The sequence below is a fragment of the Arachis stenosperma genome, chromosome 5, assembly GCF_014773155.1.
Source record: "Arachis stenosperma cultivar V10309 chromosome 5, arast.V10309.gnm1.PFL2, whole genome shotgun sequence".
NCBI classification, from domain to species: Eukaryota; Viridiplantae; Streptophyta; class Magnoliopsida; order Fabales; family Fabaceae; genus Arachis; species Arachis stenosperma.
In genome coordinates this window covers 76,416-96,928 of record NC_080381.1, presented here as the reverse complement: position 1 = coordinate 96,928, position 20,513 = coordinate 76,416, and the positions used below count along the sequence as shown (strand labels likewise).

Below are 20,513 nucleotides of genomic sequence, written 5' to 3'. Positions count from 1 at the left end.
AATGATCTTTAATGACTCCATAAAAATTCGGATGCATCTTCCACATTACTTTATAACGAAACGGCCTATTTTTTATATGTTGGGGGGTCTGTCGTTATTAATAGAGGGTGATGATTCGAGTTGGTTCTTGGTAGCACCTCCACCCTGGATTCTTCAAATCTAATTCTCCAACCTCCATTTGAGAGTGCTCTATCCAGTCGTTTATAAACTCTTTCCAAGCCTACCCATTGTGGGCCTCTCCACGTGTATTTTGAGCCAATATAACCCAGATCAATGAGGCAACAAGTGCTAATCCAGCTTTTAAAAAGCTCACATTTTTTCAGTAGGACAGACTATTTCATTAAAGTCCCCTACAAGCAACCACTCTCCATTCAAGTTATCAGGCGTGAATTTTATCTCCCCCCAAGCCTGCCTCCTAATTCTTTCATTTGGGCTTGCATACACAGTGGTCATGAACCAGGATCTAGAATCATTAGTTGAGACTTTCATGTGGACATACTGTTTGGTAGAGTTTTCAATAACAACTGAGATATCTAGGTCCTTCCAAAGGATCCAAATACCAACACTGAACTCTTGAGCTTCTTTGATATGGCTATAAATGAAACCATTTATATTAACCACCTTTCTCATATGATCCCATTGCACATTATTTCTAACAAAATAATAATATTCTGACTATATAATCTCACATATTCTTTAAGTGTGCGAGCAAAAGCATCACTCGCAGCATCTCTACAATTCCAGCTGAATATTATCATAAGAATAGGCAAAAAATCAAAATGAGAAACAAACCTCAATGCTCCAAGAGCATCTCATCGTCTCTGAGGGCTGCCTCTCCCTCCTCTCCTTTTTTTATTTCTCTATTACTATCCTCTTCTTCCTACCTTCCTACGTCTCCTTCCTTCATAAGTAAATCATCATCTTTCTTACCATGTTGGTTTATGTTTCTTTCATAGAACAAAGCTGCTTCAGCCATAATGGTAGAATCTATTGAGTGTAGGTTTGGTGGTTTAGGTTCAGAAGTCTCCTCAATCTCCTCCTCCATCTCAATTGTTTCCAGAATGGTGGTTCCTTCATCAGATTGGACATGGGGTAGGTATTGCTATTGGGGGTAAAGCATAGGGTGGTTTGAGGAGTGGGGTTGTTGGTGCTCTACGTGTTCGTTCAAAACAGATATAAGTAAGGGTTCAGGGCTGGTTGAAGCATGGGTTAGGGTGGAGATTTGTTGGGTCTGTTCAGAGCTGGGTTGAGACTTTGACTTTTTGGATGTCTTTGTTTTGGGCCAGAGAACTCTGAGAAATGGTTGTGGGCTTCTTTATTTTATTGGATCTTTTTTCATCATTATGGGCTTGGATTGGGGGGATAGCAGTGTTCTTTGTTCTAGATTCAGGTTGGAAAACTTGCTTTGTCTTTTGTGGAGAAATTCTCTCTGGCATCTTATCATTATAGGTTGTTTCTTTTAAGACCTGTTTTCTCTAGCCTCCGTACCTCTATTGTCTCCGTCAACCGCCGCTTCTTTATCCGGCACTGGTGCTGCCACCACAAAATTTCACTTGGGGCATTGAGCTTTCTCATGTCGCATCATTATGCAATCAAAACTAATGTTATAGTATTTTATTCCTTTAATAGAGTACTAGGAACAAGAGGCTCGGCTAAATCAAACTCCACACACAACCTTGCAAACTTGTCTCTATACTTTTCTGCTGTGTTAGAGTCAACCTTCAAGGTTCTTCCCAAGATATTCCCAATCCGTTTCAGTATTTCATCCTCGTAATACTCTATGACCAATCCGAGTAATCTGACCCAGGGTATAACAGCCTCAATGGTAGCTTGGAGTGGGTTGAAGTTTGGTTTTCAGAACCTCATAGTGAAATAATGGTCATGAATTCTCCATGGACCCCAGTTAGAGCAAAAACCAGGTTTTTTTGAGAAAAAAATTTAACAATAAAGAAGTCATTTTCCAAATATATAACTTCAATGCTTCCATTTTTTCTCACATAGTTTCTAACCTTCTAATCAAGGCTACCAGTTATATTTTTCTACCTAAAAGCTTGACAATGAGAGTGTCTTACCAAGGATGCCTCAAGTTTTTTGTTGCTACATCATTAATAACAAAGTTGTAGATTTCATTTAACTTCTCTACTGTAATTTTAGGTTCCTGCCCCTATTGCTTGTCATTGATCCAGTTTTTTGTCTCTTTCTCTACTGATTTCTTCTTCTTATTTATCTAATTTTAGAAGTGTGTTGGAGCTACTTATGTTGAGCATGGCAATTGACCTTACACATTTAGATACATTTTTTTATGTTTTAGCATTCACTTCATAAAATATTAACTTTGAAAATTATGTGAGTATCGACAGGTTAATATGTATAACATCATTTTTTCTCCCCCTTATATGCATAGTTAAAAACCTTGTTACTAAGCTACTTTCGTTTTAATGTGTAACATGTATGATAGTTTGATAAGCATTATTCCAATTAAATAAAGATCAAACTAATGCTAATACTAGTTACCTTAAATAGGAGTTCGAATAGCTAATATTTGTCTTCTTAGTTTGGATGTTATGTATGTCTGACACCTGATATTATCCGTGTGGCCTTATGGATGTTAACTGATTGAAATTGTGGATGTTATTGTCCATTTTTTACTATACTCTAAACGAAGCAGCCTTGGGTAAACTTTCGAATTAAACTCATTTATATATTTAGCGTACTAGATTTACTTGATCAGATTATATTTGTGTTAGGTGACTTTTTTATTATCACTTATAGTTGTTCAATCTCCAATTTATTTAAACAAAAAGTGAGTCAAGAGTCACAAAACGGATGCATTGAGGGGGATAAAGTGTATATGAACAAGATATGTATAAAAATACCCACAGAGGATGAGACAATGGCCGACACGCCAATTGAAAATGCAACAGATGATAATGTTGATAAAGGGCCTCTAGAGAAAAGGCAAGTTAACAATTTTTCAGTTATAGTATAAAATTTTAATGCTCTAACCTGCCTCTTTTTAATAGTATACTAGTATAATTTTTTTTAATTTGGGCATCTGCGTTAACATAATTAATTATTATATTTGTATATAAATTTTTACCATCTATAGAGTAATTAATTATTTATCTAATTTTAGAAGTGTGATATTGATGCTGTAACTTATAGATCCATCTTTAAAAAACTGTTGGAGCTACTTATGTTGAGCATGGCAATTGACCTTACATATTTAGATATATCTTTTTATGTTTTAGCATTCACTTCATAAAATAATATCTTTGAAAACTATGTGAGTATTGACAGATTAATATGTATAACATCATTTCTACTCTCCCTTATATGCATAGTTAAAAATCTTGTTACTAAGCTACTTTGGTTTTAATGTGTAACATGTATGATAGTTTGATAAGCGTTATTCCAATTAAATAAAGATCTAACTAATGCTAATAGTAGTTATCTTAAATAGGAGTTTGAATAGCTAATATTTGTCTTTTTAGTTCGGATGTTATGTATGACTGACACCTGATGTTATCTGTGTGGCCTTATAAATGTTAACTGATTGAAATTGTGGATGTTATTGTCCATTCTTTACTTTACTCTGCATGAAGCAGCCTTGGATAAACTTTTGAATTAAACTCATTTATAAGTTTTAGCGTACTAGATTTACTTGATCAGATTATATTTGTGTTAGGTGACTTTTTTTATTATCACTTATAGTTGTTCAACCTCCAATTTATTTAAACAAAAAGTGCAGTCAAGAGTCACAAAACAGATGCATTGGGGGGATAAAGTGTATATGAACAAGATATGTACGAAAAAATGCCCACAGGGGATGAGACAATAGCCGACACGCCAATTAAAAATGCAACGGATGATAAATGTTGATAAAGGGCCTCTAGAGAAAAGGCAAGTTAATAATTTTTCAGTTATAGTGTAAAAATTTAATGTTCTAACCTGCCTCTTTTTAATAGTATACTAGTATATTTTTTTTAAAATTTCAGTATCTGCGTTAACATAATTAATTATTACATTTGTATATAAAATTTTATCATTTATAGAGTAATTTTAATATACATTACTTACATATAATATTGAGCTTAGTTGAGAAGGATAGCAACTGTAATTTATTTTTTGTCTAATTTTAAAAGTGTGATATTAATGTTATAACTTGTAAATTTATCTTGACTAGGTGTTCGAATAGCTAATATTTATCATTTTAATTTGGTGAATGCCTGACACCTCATTATTATTATTATTATTATTATTATTATTATTATTATTATTATTATTATTATTAATTTTTGTTATATTTTTAAATATAAAAATTAAATTATAAAAAAAAATATTAAATATTGATTACAAGAGTGTCTAATAGTAAGGAATATGATATTATAATTAATATCATTAATAAGTGAAATTGATAAAAATATGATAAATGAAATGATAAGAGAGTAAAATAAAAAATAAAATAATTATTAAATAATATAAATAAAATAAATTATAAAAAAATTTAGGAATTGCAAATTTTTTGTTACTAAACTTTTTTTAATTAAAATAATGTCCGTATAGTAATCTCTCAAGATGGATAAATATTATTTACCATCTAATCTAATGACAAAATAAGATGAGGTAAGCAATGACTCCATGTGTATGTGACACAGCTCAAGAGATGAGGCCAACCTCAATTATTTGTGTTTCAAAGACCTGACCCCACTTGGTCCTTCTTCCTATTTTAAAACGATTGATTAAAATGCCGAAAAATAAAAAAAATTATATTTTATATTATAAAGATAAAAAACATATGCATAAAAAATATACAAATATATATCATTTATCTCTTATTTGATCCTCTTTTGTATTTGTATAAATATTTTAATTTTGTACACTTAATTATAATTATTACGTAGATTAAATTCTTTTTCAATTGTTGACTACATTTTTCTAGCATTTAATTTATGTTAAATTTTAAATAAACATTAACTTAATAATTATGCTTTCTTTTAAAATTTTGAAAAGTGATATTATTATATTTTGTATATATCTATTTTCTATATTTAAAAAAATATATTTTTTACAATTAAAATTTTGTATATTGCAGGATTTTTTTTTCTTTTCTCTAAAAAACAAAAACAATATATAAGAGAAGCGTATAAGAAAATTTGTACAAATATTCCTTCTCTAAATTTTTATTTTAAAAGAAAAAAAAAGGTGTTTTCACGAGTTAGGTATATTTAAAGCCTGTCTAGTGCCATTTGTACGAGGGGCCAATTGATTTCTGAGTTTTGAACTTGTCAGCCTCCTCCTCCTCTCATAATTTTTTTTGGTTGCAAAGTTGATAGTAACTTAGAAAAAGCATGCCAAACAAGGAGAATTCAGCGCTAGTGGAAGCAAAGGTTCCTTTGCTAAACAGTAACGAATCTTTAAGAGTTCATGAAAATGGAGATGATCAAAACCATGAAGACGATGTCCTGTCTCAAAGAATATGGATTGAATCAAAGAAGCTATGGCATATAGTAGGCCCTGCAATCTTCAGCCGCATAACTTCCTACATGATTTTGGTGATCACACAAGCCTTCGCAGGCCACCTTGGCGATCTTGAACTCGCAGCTTTCTCCATTTCCAACAATGTCATCGTAGGCTTCGACTTCGGCCTCTTGGTATGCAAGTCGATACTAATCATCATTCAATGTTTTGATTGATTTTATTTTCTAATAACTGGTGTTGTTTCAGCTGGGTATGGCGAGTGCGTTGGAAACTCTGTGCGGGCAGGCGTATGGCGCCAAGAAACACTACATGTTAGGCGTATACATGCAGCGATCATGGATAGTTCTCTTCATATGCTGCATCTTCCTGGTTCCTCTCTACGTGTTTGCGACGCCGGTCTTAAGAGTTTTGGGTCAGCCGGAGGAATTGGCTGTCCTGGCCGGCGAGGTGGCGCTGTGGATGATTCCTCTTCACTTCAGCTTCGCGTTCCAGTTCCCACTGCAGAGGTTTCTTCAGAGCCAGCTGAAGACAGCCGTGATAGCATGGGTGTCGTTGGTGTCGCTGCTGGTGCATATCGCCATTAGCTGGTTCTTTGTGTCGCAGCTGAAGTTCGGGGTGGTTGGAACAACCGCCACGGTGAATTTCTCGTGGTGGGTCATGACTTTGGGGTTGTTTGGGTACACAGTTTCCGGTGGCTGCCCAAACACTTGGACTGGTTTCTCGCTTGAAGCTTTTGCTGGCCTTTGGGACTTTGTTAAACTCTCTGCTTCTTCTGGTCTCATGCTCTGGTAATTCTTAACTGATACACAAAATAAATTACTATTATTGCTACAAAATAATACTTCTTAACACTGCGAAAAATTCTCTGAATAATATATACGTGTATTTCTTAAGCTTGTTTTACCTTTTATGAGGTGCTTGTAATTTATTCTTCAGCATTTTTTTTTCTTTTTATTTATTGCAGCTTGGAGAATTGGTATTACAGAATTCTGATACTGATGACAGGAAATCTACCGAACGCAGAGATTGCTGTGGATGCTTTGTCCATATGGTATGGTTACTCAAATTACATGTTTAAATTAATCCATTTTCATTTTTGGCTTTTTGCTTTGAATCTGCAAATCAGAACCTTTCGTCTTTTTCATGTGGCTCTCTTTGGTACTAATGGATGCTGTGTTCTGAATTTGTGTTTTTGGCAGCATGACAATCAATGGCTTGGAAATGATGATTCCTCTGGCATTCTTTGCTGCTACAGGGTAATTACAATCTTTCTCATGCTCTCTTTTTGTTGTGTAATTATTTATGTGTTTTTATTTAATTATTTAAATTTTTAGACGAGATCATTCATAACAAAAATATTAGGATCCTTTTCCAAATAGCTTAAATTTCAATTATTAATAGTACATTATTTATATAAATAAAGATAAAATTAAAGACCAAAAAAATAAAGATAAAATTCAATTATTTTATTATTAAATGAATAAAACTTTTAATAAAAATCTTCTCGCTTTTTTTTTGAGACTTTGTTAGATTAGGTTAAATTAGTCAAACAATAATTATTAATTCCAATACCAATCATTTAATGGATTTTTGCTTTTTTTTTTTTTTTGGTGACTGGATTTTTGCTTTAATTGTGATTTACATCACTCATTTAACTATTTGATAAAAATAACAATGAATAAAAGAATAAATTATTATTTTTATTCAAAAATATTTAAAATATTGATAAATTTATTTATAAAATATAAAATTAATTTTATATTCTTAAAAAAAAAAATTCTTTATAAAATTACTTAAATTCTAAATAATTATTCAAAATTCTTAAACTATCTCTCCTACTCTAACATATCTCATTCTCAATTCTCAATCCCTAATTACTTACCATCTCAATTCTAAACCTTTTATCGTTACCACCCAAATTATTCCTCATCTAATTCTCATCACCATATCTATTGTTGCTGTCATTACTATCGCTGTTATCACCGCCTCATTCTCATTACCACCACACTGTTACACTTTAAAAACTTGACAAGGAGAGGCGTTGTGCGCCGCAAACACTAAATTCGAGCACCTTCAACCTTTGCAGTATAGGCTCATCTAGCGGACTCGCTCGAAACCAATAACGATGGAGCTTCTCGACTCCTGGTGAACCTCTGTTAGGTAGATGTTATTTAAACATGTTTTTTTTTTTTGGAAATTTAGAATTAGTATACTTTTATTTATTGGATTTGTTTGATTTTTGCATAAACATTCTTTTTTTTACTTTTAAAATTTATTAAAAATTAAATTTTTAACTTTTTAGACCTAGAATTTTGATACTAAAAAAAAGTATAGAGATCAAAATAAAATAAAATGGAATAAGAGAAAATATTAGCTTTTGGTGAGAACCATAAAAAGAGTTCCAAAATTGTCATTAAAAAATTCTAGAGTGAGAATTATAGAAAATGGGTGTGATACGTTGTTATTAAATCCTAAGCTAAATTGCAACATATTATTTACAGAGGAATACTAGGGCTAGCAATTTTAGTATTATATAATCATTAATTGGTCAATAGTATTTTTAATGGTGAGAGGTTATATCAAATAATGAAAGATCACTCACTTTTATTTTGATGGTTAAGTACTGGTCAAAAAATACAAAAATTATTAATTTTTAAATTTTTTTTATTTATATACAGTGAACACACTTCTAACTGATTTACCACTCAAATAGCAGAATTAGTGTCAACTTCTAACAACTAACTGTCTATTAGTTATTCCTAACAATTAAATAATTAAGAAGAATAATTTAAAAATTTTGAATAATTATTTAGAATTATAATAATTTTATCATTAAAAGTTTAATTTTTATGGATATAAAACAATTTTATTTTTTCGTGAAAAAAATTATTAGCGTTTTAAACCTTTGTTGATAAAAATAATAGTTTATCATGTCAAACATAATGTTAGGGTGAACGTAGATCGAATCGGATCGAATATAACCAAAATTTTAATTCGATTCACATTAAATTAATCGGATCGGATTTAATATCTGCAATTTTTAAATTTGAATCCAATCCAATTCGCATATTTGCGGATCGAATTGGATATTGGATATATTCACAAAACACAAAAAATATTTTTAATAATTTATTTTTATTAAAAATATCAATAAAATTCGTTTTTTTATTCTGTTAAATATATTTACTCTTAAAATAATATTAAATATATATTTCTTAAATAATAAACTAAAATAATATAACATATATGATAATAATTAATTGAAATAAAACATAAAAAATATATATACTTATTTATTTTTTTATTTTTATGAATATACGCAGATATATGAATACTTACAAAAAATTCACAATTCGATATTATTAAAATGTGGATTGAATTCATATCTATAATTTTTATATCAAATTTAAATAAATATCACAAATATATAAATTAGATCCGATCTATAAACACCGTCCTAAATATATACGTAAGCAACTCATAACAACAAAATATGGCCTTACAAAAAAATTTGCGGTGGTGATTAGGACTTTTGGACATTAGTAAGAGTTACAGGTATGAATGAACACAAACTGTTTCCTTTTCCACATAAATATATATATACATACATAAATGAGAAAGCTCTCGTCACTTGAAAATTAATAAGAAATAAAATAATGAAGAAAAATGATATACGTGTTATGCGGGTAGCTTTGGAAAAACATCAAGTTGCCTGATCAGAACAAAAATGTGCACTATTGATATTGATATATATGGAAGTACTGTTTGTCATCCATCTACAACTGGAAATAAATAAATAGTTTTACTATTATTTTCTTTTATTTCTTTTCTTAATCAAACTTTGAAAGTCTCTGGTTAGATTGAGAAGGACTAATATTATTGTTGGTTCATGATGATTTCGTAATCTAACATAAATTCCTTTTTGAATTTGAGTTTCCAATAATACTTAATCAGTATATTTTATAATTTATAATTATTAATTAATTATTATTAATAGTTTTAATGATATAAAATTTTATTTAATAATGTAAAATTATATATTTTTTATTGATTAAATACTTAATAAAAATACTAATTCCTTAAATTTTATCTTTAAATTTTTGATATTTTTTATAATGAGTTCTATGGTATCTTTTATTATAGTGCTTAAATTGCCTAACTTGCTTTTAAAAGTAAGAAATAAAATATTTAAAATAAAAAGTAAAATATTTAAAATTTATTAAATATTATGTATTTGACTTTTTTAGTAAATTAGGCATAATATTAAAGACACCATAGCATTTATCATTTTTTATTTATTTTAATTCTTGCTGCTTCTCTTGATTAAAACAAACAATAATTGTAATAATATTTGACACGATTTTATTAAAGACAGAGACATCTTTCATTTAATGGAAGGTGTAACAATTAATTGCCGTGACAATGTATTGTTCAATAAATCTAAAATTAAGATGAGCTTATGAATAAGACAAAGAACAAATATTTGGTCAGCAAATTTTTTTTTTGCTGTTAAAAAACTCAGTTTATTGTTATTATTTTGTTGAGTACAAATTGGTAGAGAAATAACTAATATAGAGCCAATGCTTGAAATAGAAGAAAAAAAAAAGAAATTCAAAGGTATAGATGCTTCTCACTTTGTTTCTATTTAATCTTCGATTGAGGGGTTCTCCTTTGGTCACTTTCATTGAATTATGTTCCAAGCTTTCAATTGAACATTGGAACTCGAATTTCGACTTTTCTAGCTGAAGCCTTGCTATTTTTTCTGGGTCAACAAAGATTGGCTAATTGTGTTAAGAGTTGTGTTGTTCCTTAAACACACTTAGGTTGACCCAAAAAAACTTAGGTTTGACTTAATAAAATAATACTTTAAGAAATATTAATTTTAGTTATCTTATGAAAATTTAATCCTATGTGAACTTATTTTATGGTAGTTGAAGATCATATACAGCAAATTGTATACACAATGTTCCTCCTATAGCATTATATTCTTTATTGATATTTAAAAATGTTCTTATGACACTGTAATTTAAGTTAGTATTGTGCAATGTGTAGAGTGAGGGTTGCAAACGAACTTGGAGCTGGGAATGGTAAAGGAGCAAAATTTGCTACAAAAGTATCTGTGATGACATCAATTGCAATAGGACTGTTCTTCTGGATGTTGATTTTGATATTTCATGACAAATTCGGATACATATTCTCTACTAGCAAACCAGTCCTTGATGAAGTTAACAAGCTTTCTCTTCTGTTAGCCTTCACTATTCTCCTCAACAGTGTTCAGCCAGTTCTTTCAGGTATATATATTTACCTTCCACTTTTTCAAATAGAAGAATGTTAATTATGGCGATATACTATCTTTCTCTATTAAATGAGATGTGAGTTTCATTATTTTGCTGTGAAAACCACACACATGTCATCAAATTATAAACGGGAGTATGTTGATAGACACTATATGTTGATGCTTAAATAGCATTAGTCATTTTCCCTAACCAATACTTAAAGGGATATGTAAGTGTATTTTGACTAAGGTTTCGAAAATCGATTCGGTTATTAAATCAATATAATTAGATATTTAAATATTTGAATATTTAAAAATATATTTTTAATTTAGTTTCTATACATGATAAGTATAAAAAATTTTACAAAAATAATTAATTATGTATTATTATCATATTAGAAAAATTAATTAGTTTTTAAATTGGCTATTTTAAAAATGATCTAAACACATAAATATGATTGTGTAAAATTTTTGTATTATTAATGTATTAAAATTAAATTAATTTTTTAAATATTTTTGTGTTATATTATTTTAAACTGATTAATCATTAAGGTAACGTTTGTTTTGAGATACTGAGACAGATACTAAGACTAAGTCTCAGTATCATGTTTGTTGGTTCAAGTACTAAAATTTCTGTCTCTATCTCTAAAATTTCAGTACTTCCAAAAAGTGAGAACATAGGAGACTAAAATTTTTAGAGATAGAAATTGAAATTTTAATAACATTTTATACATAAAATACTCTCATTTTAATTAATTAATTTTAATTTTATCTTTTGTATAAATTAAATTAGAATTTCATTCTTATTTCAATTTATGTCTCCTATTTTACACCAAATAGATACTGAAATTTATTTCAATCTCTATCTTTTAATTTTTGTCTCTCAACCTCAATCTTTCTGTCTCTATCTCTTCACTAAACATTATCTAAAAAAGTTAGATCAATTCAATTATAGTAAGTTTATCGATTTTTTGATCAAATTTTTTTGTTTTTAACCAATTTGCTGACGACCAATTTTTATCTTAATTTTTCATTAGTTCAGTCGAACTTACATGATAGGCCATAGGCCCGATTCGTTTCGCCATTGATAGACATACATAATTACATATTCCAAAAAATTACAGACAACACTCGCCTTTCGAATATTTTATCTGAAATGGTCAAATGGAGGATTGTATACTCCACTCAGTTTTTTTTTTTTTTTTGGACGGGAACTCCAGTCAGCTATATTCTGATAACTTATGTTTTTGGATAATTTGAACAGGCGTGGCAGTAGGATCAGGGTGGCAATCATATGTTGCATACATAAACTTGGGCTGCTACTATCTCATTGGGGTTCCTCTTGGATTGTTGATGGGCTGGGTCTTCAATCAAGGAGTTATGGTGTATTTTCTTTCCGTCTTTCATCTTGGGTTTCCAAAATCAATGCTTCTGAAATTCATTATTTGCATAGAATGTTAGTTTAATGTTCAATTTCTTCTATTGAAAACTTGAACAATCAGGGAGTTTGGGCCGGAATGATTTTTGGTGGAACAGCAACTCAAACATTAATATTAGGCCTTATAACCATTCGATGTGACTGGGACAAAGAGGTAATTTACCTTTTATCATTTTGACTTTTAAATATGAGAGGCCAGGATCCAAACCTTTGGATAATGTAATTTTATTTCATCCTTCTTTTTGGCAGGCTGAGCGAGCCAAATTGCATTTGAGAAAGTGGGACAATCCAAAAGAACTGAACTAATTCTTCTTAATTTTTATTCCAGCAGCGTTTCGTAGTTTATCTGTTTTGTGTAATGAATTAGTGACAGTTGTAGGTGTTAGAGACTTGGAGAGTATGCGAGGTTCGTTTTTTTCCCTCTCCCCTGTGTTGTGATTTGTTGGTGTCGGTTGGTTTTTTTCCCAACCTTAGCCAAGTCCAAAAAAAAAAAAAGATAAAAGAAGATTAGGTGTTTTTTTTTGGTAAATAAAGGTCAGGTGTTGTTATTAGTTGAAGAATGAATTTGTTCATAACGTACAATGGCTATTATTATTATTATTGATGCCATCCATACCTCCACTGAAAGAATTGGCATCTTCTGTAATCAGGCTTCAAACTATAAAACTGTATCGACCAAAAAAAAAAAAAACTATAAAACTGTGATATATTGTTTTCATTATTATTACTACTATTTTTTTTTTTACTAAACTGTGATATATTGTTCATTCTTGAAAAATGCTCTCTCTCTCTCAATTCTTTGTCCTCTAATTGTGTTGCAAGTATTTTGCTCTCATAAAGTGTGTTTACAATGAATAAAAATATAAAATAATAACTAAATAAAAGTGTAGTGTTGTGAAATAATAATAGAGAGAAAAAAAATTATTATCTATATAGTATTACTAAATGTACTTGAATTTTATAGTTGATTTTTCGTATATTGAATGTATATATAATTATGAGGAGTGTTAGAGGTTATTAGATTTTGTGATTTATAGTTACTAATTAGTCATTATTAGTACTTTTAATAGTGTGAAATTACATTTAATAGTGTACGATTATTTACTCTTTTTTTTTACTGGTTAAGTACTAACTAAATTTTAAGAAAAATAGTGACTCCTACACTTTTTCTATAATTATATAGACATTTATATATTTATAATGTATTATAATATTTTTTTAGATGTCTATTTTGAATATACTTTGTTAAAAAAATTTAAGTGAAGAAAAAAGAATAGAATCTTTGCGAAGATTATTGACAAATAATACAAGGCTCACATGAGTATTAGGCTTTAAACTTCTTAAATTGAATTGAGAAAATGAGTTTTGAAAAGCCAAAATAAATTATTTTAGCCCTAATGCTTCCTGAAGATTATTTGATTTGATGTTTGATGCATTACAAATGAAAAAACTAAAAAGACCAAAAAATGCAGGAGTCCTGGTAACATTTGAATAGACTTTTTTTTTTTCTTTTTATTTGTTTTATATTATTTTTTTATTTTTGAAGTCTACTAAATATTGAATTTTAGATTTTTTAGATATAAATTATAAAACTTTAATATTATGTCATAAAATCATTATCTCGAAAATTTAAACTGATAAAAAAAGGTAATATTAATGATTATATCTCTAATACTATAGATGTCTAGTCGAGATGAAAAAACTTTCTACGACCAAATCGTCAATAAAAAATGATAGCATCGGTAAAATAAGTGTTTTTTTTCTCAGTCCAAAACCATCATTATATTTTTGGTTTAGTTCTTCAATTTAATTAGTTTGGCTTTACTAATTGATTGAGTTTTTTTCTTAATTTTGTTTGTAACTATTTGAATTAATTTCAATGCTATCAAAATTTTATTTAAATATGAAATTAATATAATAATAGTAGTAAAATCTAATTTATGAAAAAAATATTTTGTAAATTTTTGCACGTTTAGGATAAAAATTTGAACTAATAAAATAAAATTGTAAAATTGGATGAGAATGTATTATCTCACCGAATTAAATTGGGACAAAACTCACTTCTAAAATATTAAGAAGATTATACCGTACCAATAGTATTTCATCATAACTATCCAATTATGTTCCATGTTTAAAATTAATTTTTTTGGTTTGAATTGATTTATTACAAGTTAGTAATATCATTTATGGAATAATTCTATATAGCATACAGGATCCTTTTACTGAAAATTAATTTCACATTAATTATAGCAAGAAAATACATTCTTGCGGAATATTATGACATTTATTACTACTACATTTAGATTTCAGAGTGATTTAATATAAAAGAGGGCCCCATTGTTGGAAGAAAACAGCAGCAAAAGTGTGCATCCTCGTGAAAATGGCCAGCAATAATGATTCTTCTTCTTCAGCATCAGCATTGGGGGAAGAAGTAAAGGTTCCATTGTTGGGAGAACATAGTATAGATGGAGAAGAAGGAACTCTTGTGAGAAGGGTTTTGACAGAGTCGAAGAATCTTTGGCACATAGCAGCACCTGCAATCTTCAACCGTGTTGCAAACTATTCTATGTTGGTTATCACCCAAGCCTTTGTTGGCCACATCGGTGACCTTGAATTGGCCTCTACCTCTGTTGCCATCAATGTCATTCTTGGCCTCGACTTGGGCATCATGGTAATTCTTAATTATATTTTCATCATTTATTTATTTATCAATTTTTTTTGTTCTTGATAACTTTTTGAGTTTATTTGATTTATATTTTAAAACACAATTTTATTATTTTCTGAAATTTTTTCATATTTTCTTTTACAAAATAGATAATCATCCAAAATAAAGCAACAAATCTTTTCTCGAACTATATTAGATTCTTGATCTATCAATGTCTCAGTGTTAATGACATGATTTATTTTTCTTTGCCTTTAGTAATTATTATCTTGTTATCTCTGTATTATTTTACAAACAAACAGTTCCCAATTACATACATTAGTGTAGAGGCTAAAAAAAATTAAGATTCTTCGGAGTATATCTCATCCAATCAGGCCTGATCCATGACCTCTTACAAATAATAGCAACAGGAAAAAAAAGGGGCTGATGGCAATGCAAGAGGATTGGCAGAATTGTTCATAGGAAAAATTGTGAAAATCATTAATTAGATGAGATAAAATAGTGTGACACCAATCGCGCACATCAAGAGATTTGATTGAGTGAAATCGAACCAAATAATTTATTGGTTTGTTTCAAAAGAAAAAAAAAAACTTAAATTGTACCCTGCAAATTTTGTAAAATTGCAAAATGCTCCTCCACTATTTTTGTAAATAGGTTACAAAAATAAAAATAATTTTGGAAATCACACATTTCCTCCTCATATAAAGTTTTTATATTTTTGGATCAGATGGGCATGTCAAGTGCCTTAGAAACACTATGTGGGCAAGCCTTCGGGGCAAAGAAGTACCACATGCTGGGCGTATACATGCAGCGTTCATGGGTTGTTCTGTTCATAATCTCCATTGCACTCTTACCCATCTTCCTCTTCGCCACACCATTCTTGAAGCTCTTGGGACAGCCGGCGGATATAGCGGAGCTAGCTGGGGCGATCTCCATCAGTATCATACCCATTCACTTCGCCTACGCCTTCTATTTCCCTCTCTACTTCTTCCTTCAGAGCCAGCTGGAGAACAAGGTGATTGCTTGGGTATCACTCTTTGCATTCTTTGTGCACTTGTTACTTGCTTGGTTGGCTGCTTACAAGTTTAAGATGGGAGTGCTTTTTGTTGCTGCTGCTGCCAACGTTTCTTGGATAATCTTGACGCTAGGGTTTCTTGGCTATATCGTTTTGGGGAATTGTCCCGCCACGTGGACTGGTTTCTCCATTGAAGCTTTCTCTGGCCTTTCGGAATTCGCCCAACTCTCTGCTGCCTCTGGAGTTATGATATGGTACTTCTTTTTATTTCTCTATCTTGTGTCCCTTATTATTATCAAAGTTACATGTAATCCATTCTCTATTTCACTAGCATACAGTCACATCTCTTTTATTACTTCAATTAATTCAAATAGCTTTAGAAATGGGTTATAAAACATAGTATGTTTAGCACAATAATATCTGTGTATAAAAAAACTTAGAGATTAAAGAATAATTACAAAAATTATTTTTCATCATTTAACATTTTTATCAAGAATATTTGTCATTTCAATTGAATTAAACAAAATAAGATTAAAAATTATTGATATCCAAGTGATGGCAGACACATACATAAAGATCTATTAATTACATTGACACAGTGTATTGTTTATACCTGCAGTTGGTGTATATTTGGTCTATGATCTGCTGAAATTTCTATTTTCTAATAATAATTTATGAAAGTTAGTTTTTAAAAGATATTTTTTTAAAATTTGTAATATTTATGTTTAGTAAATCAAAATAAAATGACTTTCAATAAATATAAGTAACAATAATTATATGTAATAAAATAATTATTAAAAATTAAAAATATTATAATAGATATAAATATAATAATTAAATTTAAAATTAATTAATATATAAAGTTATATTAAAATTTTTATTTTAATAGATAGAAATCAATTTTAAAAACTAAAAAGCGCTTCCTTAAGTAGTGATTTTGGGATGTATAGGATTTGTATCTTTACTTTTTTGAATGGGTTTTTTTGAATACTTTAGATGTGTAATCTTTAAATTTTTTTTAAACATTGGACGTATAATTTTAAATTTTAGATGTATATTTTTTATTGGCAGATTTTTATTAGAGGCCAAGACTTTTCACGCAGTAAAATGGTTTGGACTTTGGAGTAGTAGTAGTAGTAGTAGTAGTAGTAGTAGTAGTAGTAATAGAGGAATATTAACCAAGCTGAAACTTGATTGTGTTCTAAGTTTCTAACCTATTTTACTTGCTGTCTCCGTCCTATATTATTCTCCATCAATCCAAACATTAATCAAGCCAAGCATTCACGGGGATATCTAAATTTTTCCTTTTACAGCTTGGAAATTTGGTATGATAGAGCACTATTGTTGATGTCCGGAAATCTACCGAATGCTGCGGTTTCTGTGGAAGCATTAACCATATGGTAAATTGTGTTTATCATATCGTTTTAACTAATTAACTTATGGTTGTAAATTGCACTTCGCAACCATATAATTCTTGCAACCACAATATATATTATAGTGGGTTTGATTTTCGTTTTTTATTTTTAAAATTTCATAAAAGAAAAATACAAGATAATAAAATTTTGTTTTTACTAAATATTAAAAATAAAAAAATATGAACTAAATACACTCTTATTTATTATCTACCTCTTTTATGTTTATTTAAGTATAGAGAAAATAACTGATCTCTGACTTTTTGGTCTGCAGACATTTAAATTCCTAAAAATTTAAAAATACATTTAAGTCCTTGACTATAATATATGGACACTGACACAACATGGGACACGACACAACAGGGGATACGCCGACACGCGAATTTTAAAATTCTACATGACACGGGGACATGAATACATATAAAATATAAAATATTTTTTAGATAAATCGTAATGATATTTTGATATTTTATTGCTATTAAAATATAAATTAAATTTTTTAATTATTTCTAATGTCTTATTTTAATTATATCAAGTATTTAAAATATTTTTTTAATAAATAATAATATATACTATATATAAATTTATTTTAAGAATATATGTTAACAATAAGACTGGACACACTGATATGACATGTGATGACATTTAGGTGTGTCCAGGCGTGTCGGACGAGTGTCGGTAAGTGTCGTATCTGAAATATATCCGACACACGGACACGGCAAATCAACGAAGTGTCCGTACTTCATAGGTCCCTGACCTCTTCAAAATCTGGACACGTCGATCCCTGAGTCTAACTTATCATATTTTAAAAACTCTCCCACGTGTGCATCCGTAACGACTATATCAGTACAATGAGAATCACGTTTGATTTATTCGTTGGGTCTGACTGATTCAAGTGAACTGAGAAATTGATAAATCTAAGTTTTGAAATTGTTAAAAACTTAAATATATTTTCAAATTCTGAAAGACTTAAATGTTCAAAAATTAAAAGATCAAGAATATATTTATCTTTTTGTCTTAAATTTATTATATATTTTGCAATATTTAGATCACATCAAAATTATAATTGTAATTTCAATATAAATTCTTTCAAAAATGTTTAGTTAACAGGTGGTTTAAGATGTATATTACATATAGAAAGTTTATATTAGAAGACTAAAAATGTTAAATTTTCAAAATATTTACTGTATAGAAAATCTATAAAAACTATTAAAATTTTCTAACATATATAGATAATTTACGTAACAAGCATTTCTAAGACATTTGTTGGCAAAACCGTTCTAAAAATACTCGAAATTGCTCCTTCTTGTCAATATGTTTGTGGATTGTTGTTTTCTCTAACTTGGTTTCTTTTGTGGCAGCTTGACTATAAATGTATGGCAGATGATGTTTCCAATGGGATTCCTTGCTGCTACAGGGTAATGTATCTTAACTTCTTAACCTTCCCTCTTTATTAAGAAGCTCTATAAGGTTGTAATAACTTTGGTAGAATAATAATGATGATGGATGTTGAAGAGTAAGAGTTGCAAATGAGCTTGGAGCTGGGAATGGAAAAGGAGCCAAGTTAGCTACCTTGGTTTCGGTGGCTGAATCATTTTCAATAGGCGTTTTCTTCTTGCTCTTGATTATAATCTTTCGCACTCAATTTGGCTATATATTTTCTTCGAGTATAGTTGTGATTAAAGAGGTTAATAAGTTGTCACTCCTCTTAGCCTTCACAATTCTGCTCAACAGTATCCAACCTGTTTTGTCAGGTAATGTACAATCTTTAAATTTTATCACATATATTAACTAGACACATTTTTTTATGTCCTTTTTGTCTTATATATTATAACTAAAACATATATAGAATTTACACAAAGATTGGTTGATCTTACAAGTGTGTGTATAGACTAACTTGATAATCATAATTGATATACATAACAATAGATTTTCCTAAACTAAATTATATATATGCATGCTTCAACAGGGGTTGCCATAGGATCAGGATGGCAAAAATATGTGGCATACATAAACTTGATTTGCTACTATCTAATTGGTATACCGCTTGGGTTTTTGTTGGGTTTCGTCTTTGATATTGGAGTTGAGGTACGTTCTATATATTCTAACTTATTTGTTTCTACAGCATTATTACAATTTCAGATGAAATCAAATCATAAACAAAAATTAGTCTAGAATTATGTACAACCCTTTATATACATCATAATCAGAGCGAAGATTAATACTACGATCATTTTTTTGAATAACGACTTATTTTAACGGCCACTCAAAAATTTATGGCCAATAAGCTTTTCATGACAAAAAAAAAAAAAAAATTGATTGCTAAATCAATAACTACATTTTCAACAGCAAAATTATACTATTTTGCCATTAAATCAATCGCTAAATAAAAAGTTAGTAACCAAGATGAAAAGTTAGATTTTGGAAAAACTTTTGTTTCTAAATCGGTCATAAATGGTAAAATATAATCTCTCTCATTAGTTAAGCATATTGTTATAATTTGATTTGCTTCAAGCGGTAGTAATGCTGATATGAATTAATAATGAATGATCAGGGAATATGGGCAGGGTTAATTTTTGGTGGAACTGCAGTCCAGACTTTGGTACTGGCCTTAGTTACTATTCGAAGTGACTGGGACAAAGAGGTAAACGATTTTTTTTTTCTTCGTTCTTTGCACATATATATAGCAAAATAGGTAATTTATTGTTGAAATTAAAATTGCAGGCCAGGAGAGCAAGATTGCATGTGGCAAAATGGGAAGGTGCTGTGAAGAACTGAACAAAAAGTAGTGTCTTTTTCACATGCAATTCAATAGCATATGCGAGCACTGATTATAAGAATAATAAATGGACAAATGGAACTCATTACTATTTCTCATTCAAATTTTAATGAAAATAACTAGTGTGCGTGCGTGTTTTTCTTTTTATCAATTTTCCGAAAAAAAAAAGAAACTGAATTCTATAATTTTTTTTTGTTAGGTTCAAAGCATCATGGGAAAGAAAGAAAACCAATTGAATTAACTACAATTAGTTTCGAATTTAGAACATAAAATTGAAGTTTATTTGCTAAAAGTTTTTAGAGATTTTATGAAACTATAGTTTCTCATAATAGATTGATCAGATTCTTGGTGATAAGATTTAGATATAGCTAAGAAGATGATGAGAAACAGAAAAAAGAAAAAGTGAAAAACTGATGTGCTTGTGGAAAACCTCAGGTGTGCCAATAAAGAT

General features: G+C 29.4%; 2 protein-coding genes across 2 annotated transcripts; both read left to right on the top strand.

The window, feature by feature from the left end:
• Positions 1–5,239: 5,239 nt before the first annotated feature.
• On the top strand, positions 5,240–12,944 carry LOC130980991 (protein DETOXIFICATION 27-like). The gene is made up of 8 exons (XM_057904633.1): positions 5,240–5,654; positions 5,728–6,269; positions 6,446–6,532; positions 6,681–6,737; positions 10,534–10,772; positions 12,021–12,139; positions 12,259–12,348; positions 12,444–12,944. Exons 1-8 carry the CDS (start codon positions 5,352–5,354, stop codon positions 12,498–12,500), a joined length of 1,494 nt encoding a protein of 497 aa, XP_057760616.1. The 5' UTR covers positions 5,240–5,351; the 3' UTR covers positions 12,501–12,944.
• A 1,630-nt stretch (positions 12,945–14,574) lies between these two features.
• LOC130979334 (protein DETOXIFICATION 27-like) lies at positions 14,575–20,135 on the top strand. The gene is made up of 8 exons (XM_057902751.1): positions 14,575–14,865; positions 15,584–16,125; positions 17,185–17,271; positions 18,645–18,701; positions 18,799–19,037; positions 19,253–19,371; positions 19,838–19,927; positions 20,008–20,135. Exons 1-8 carry the CDS (start codon positions 14,575–14,577, stop codon positions 20,059–20,061), a joined length of 1,479 nt encoding a protein of 492 aa, XP_057758734.1. The 3' UTR covers positions 20,062–20,135.
• The last annotated feature ends 378 nt before the right edge of the window (positions 20,136–20,513 follow it).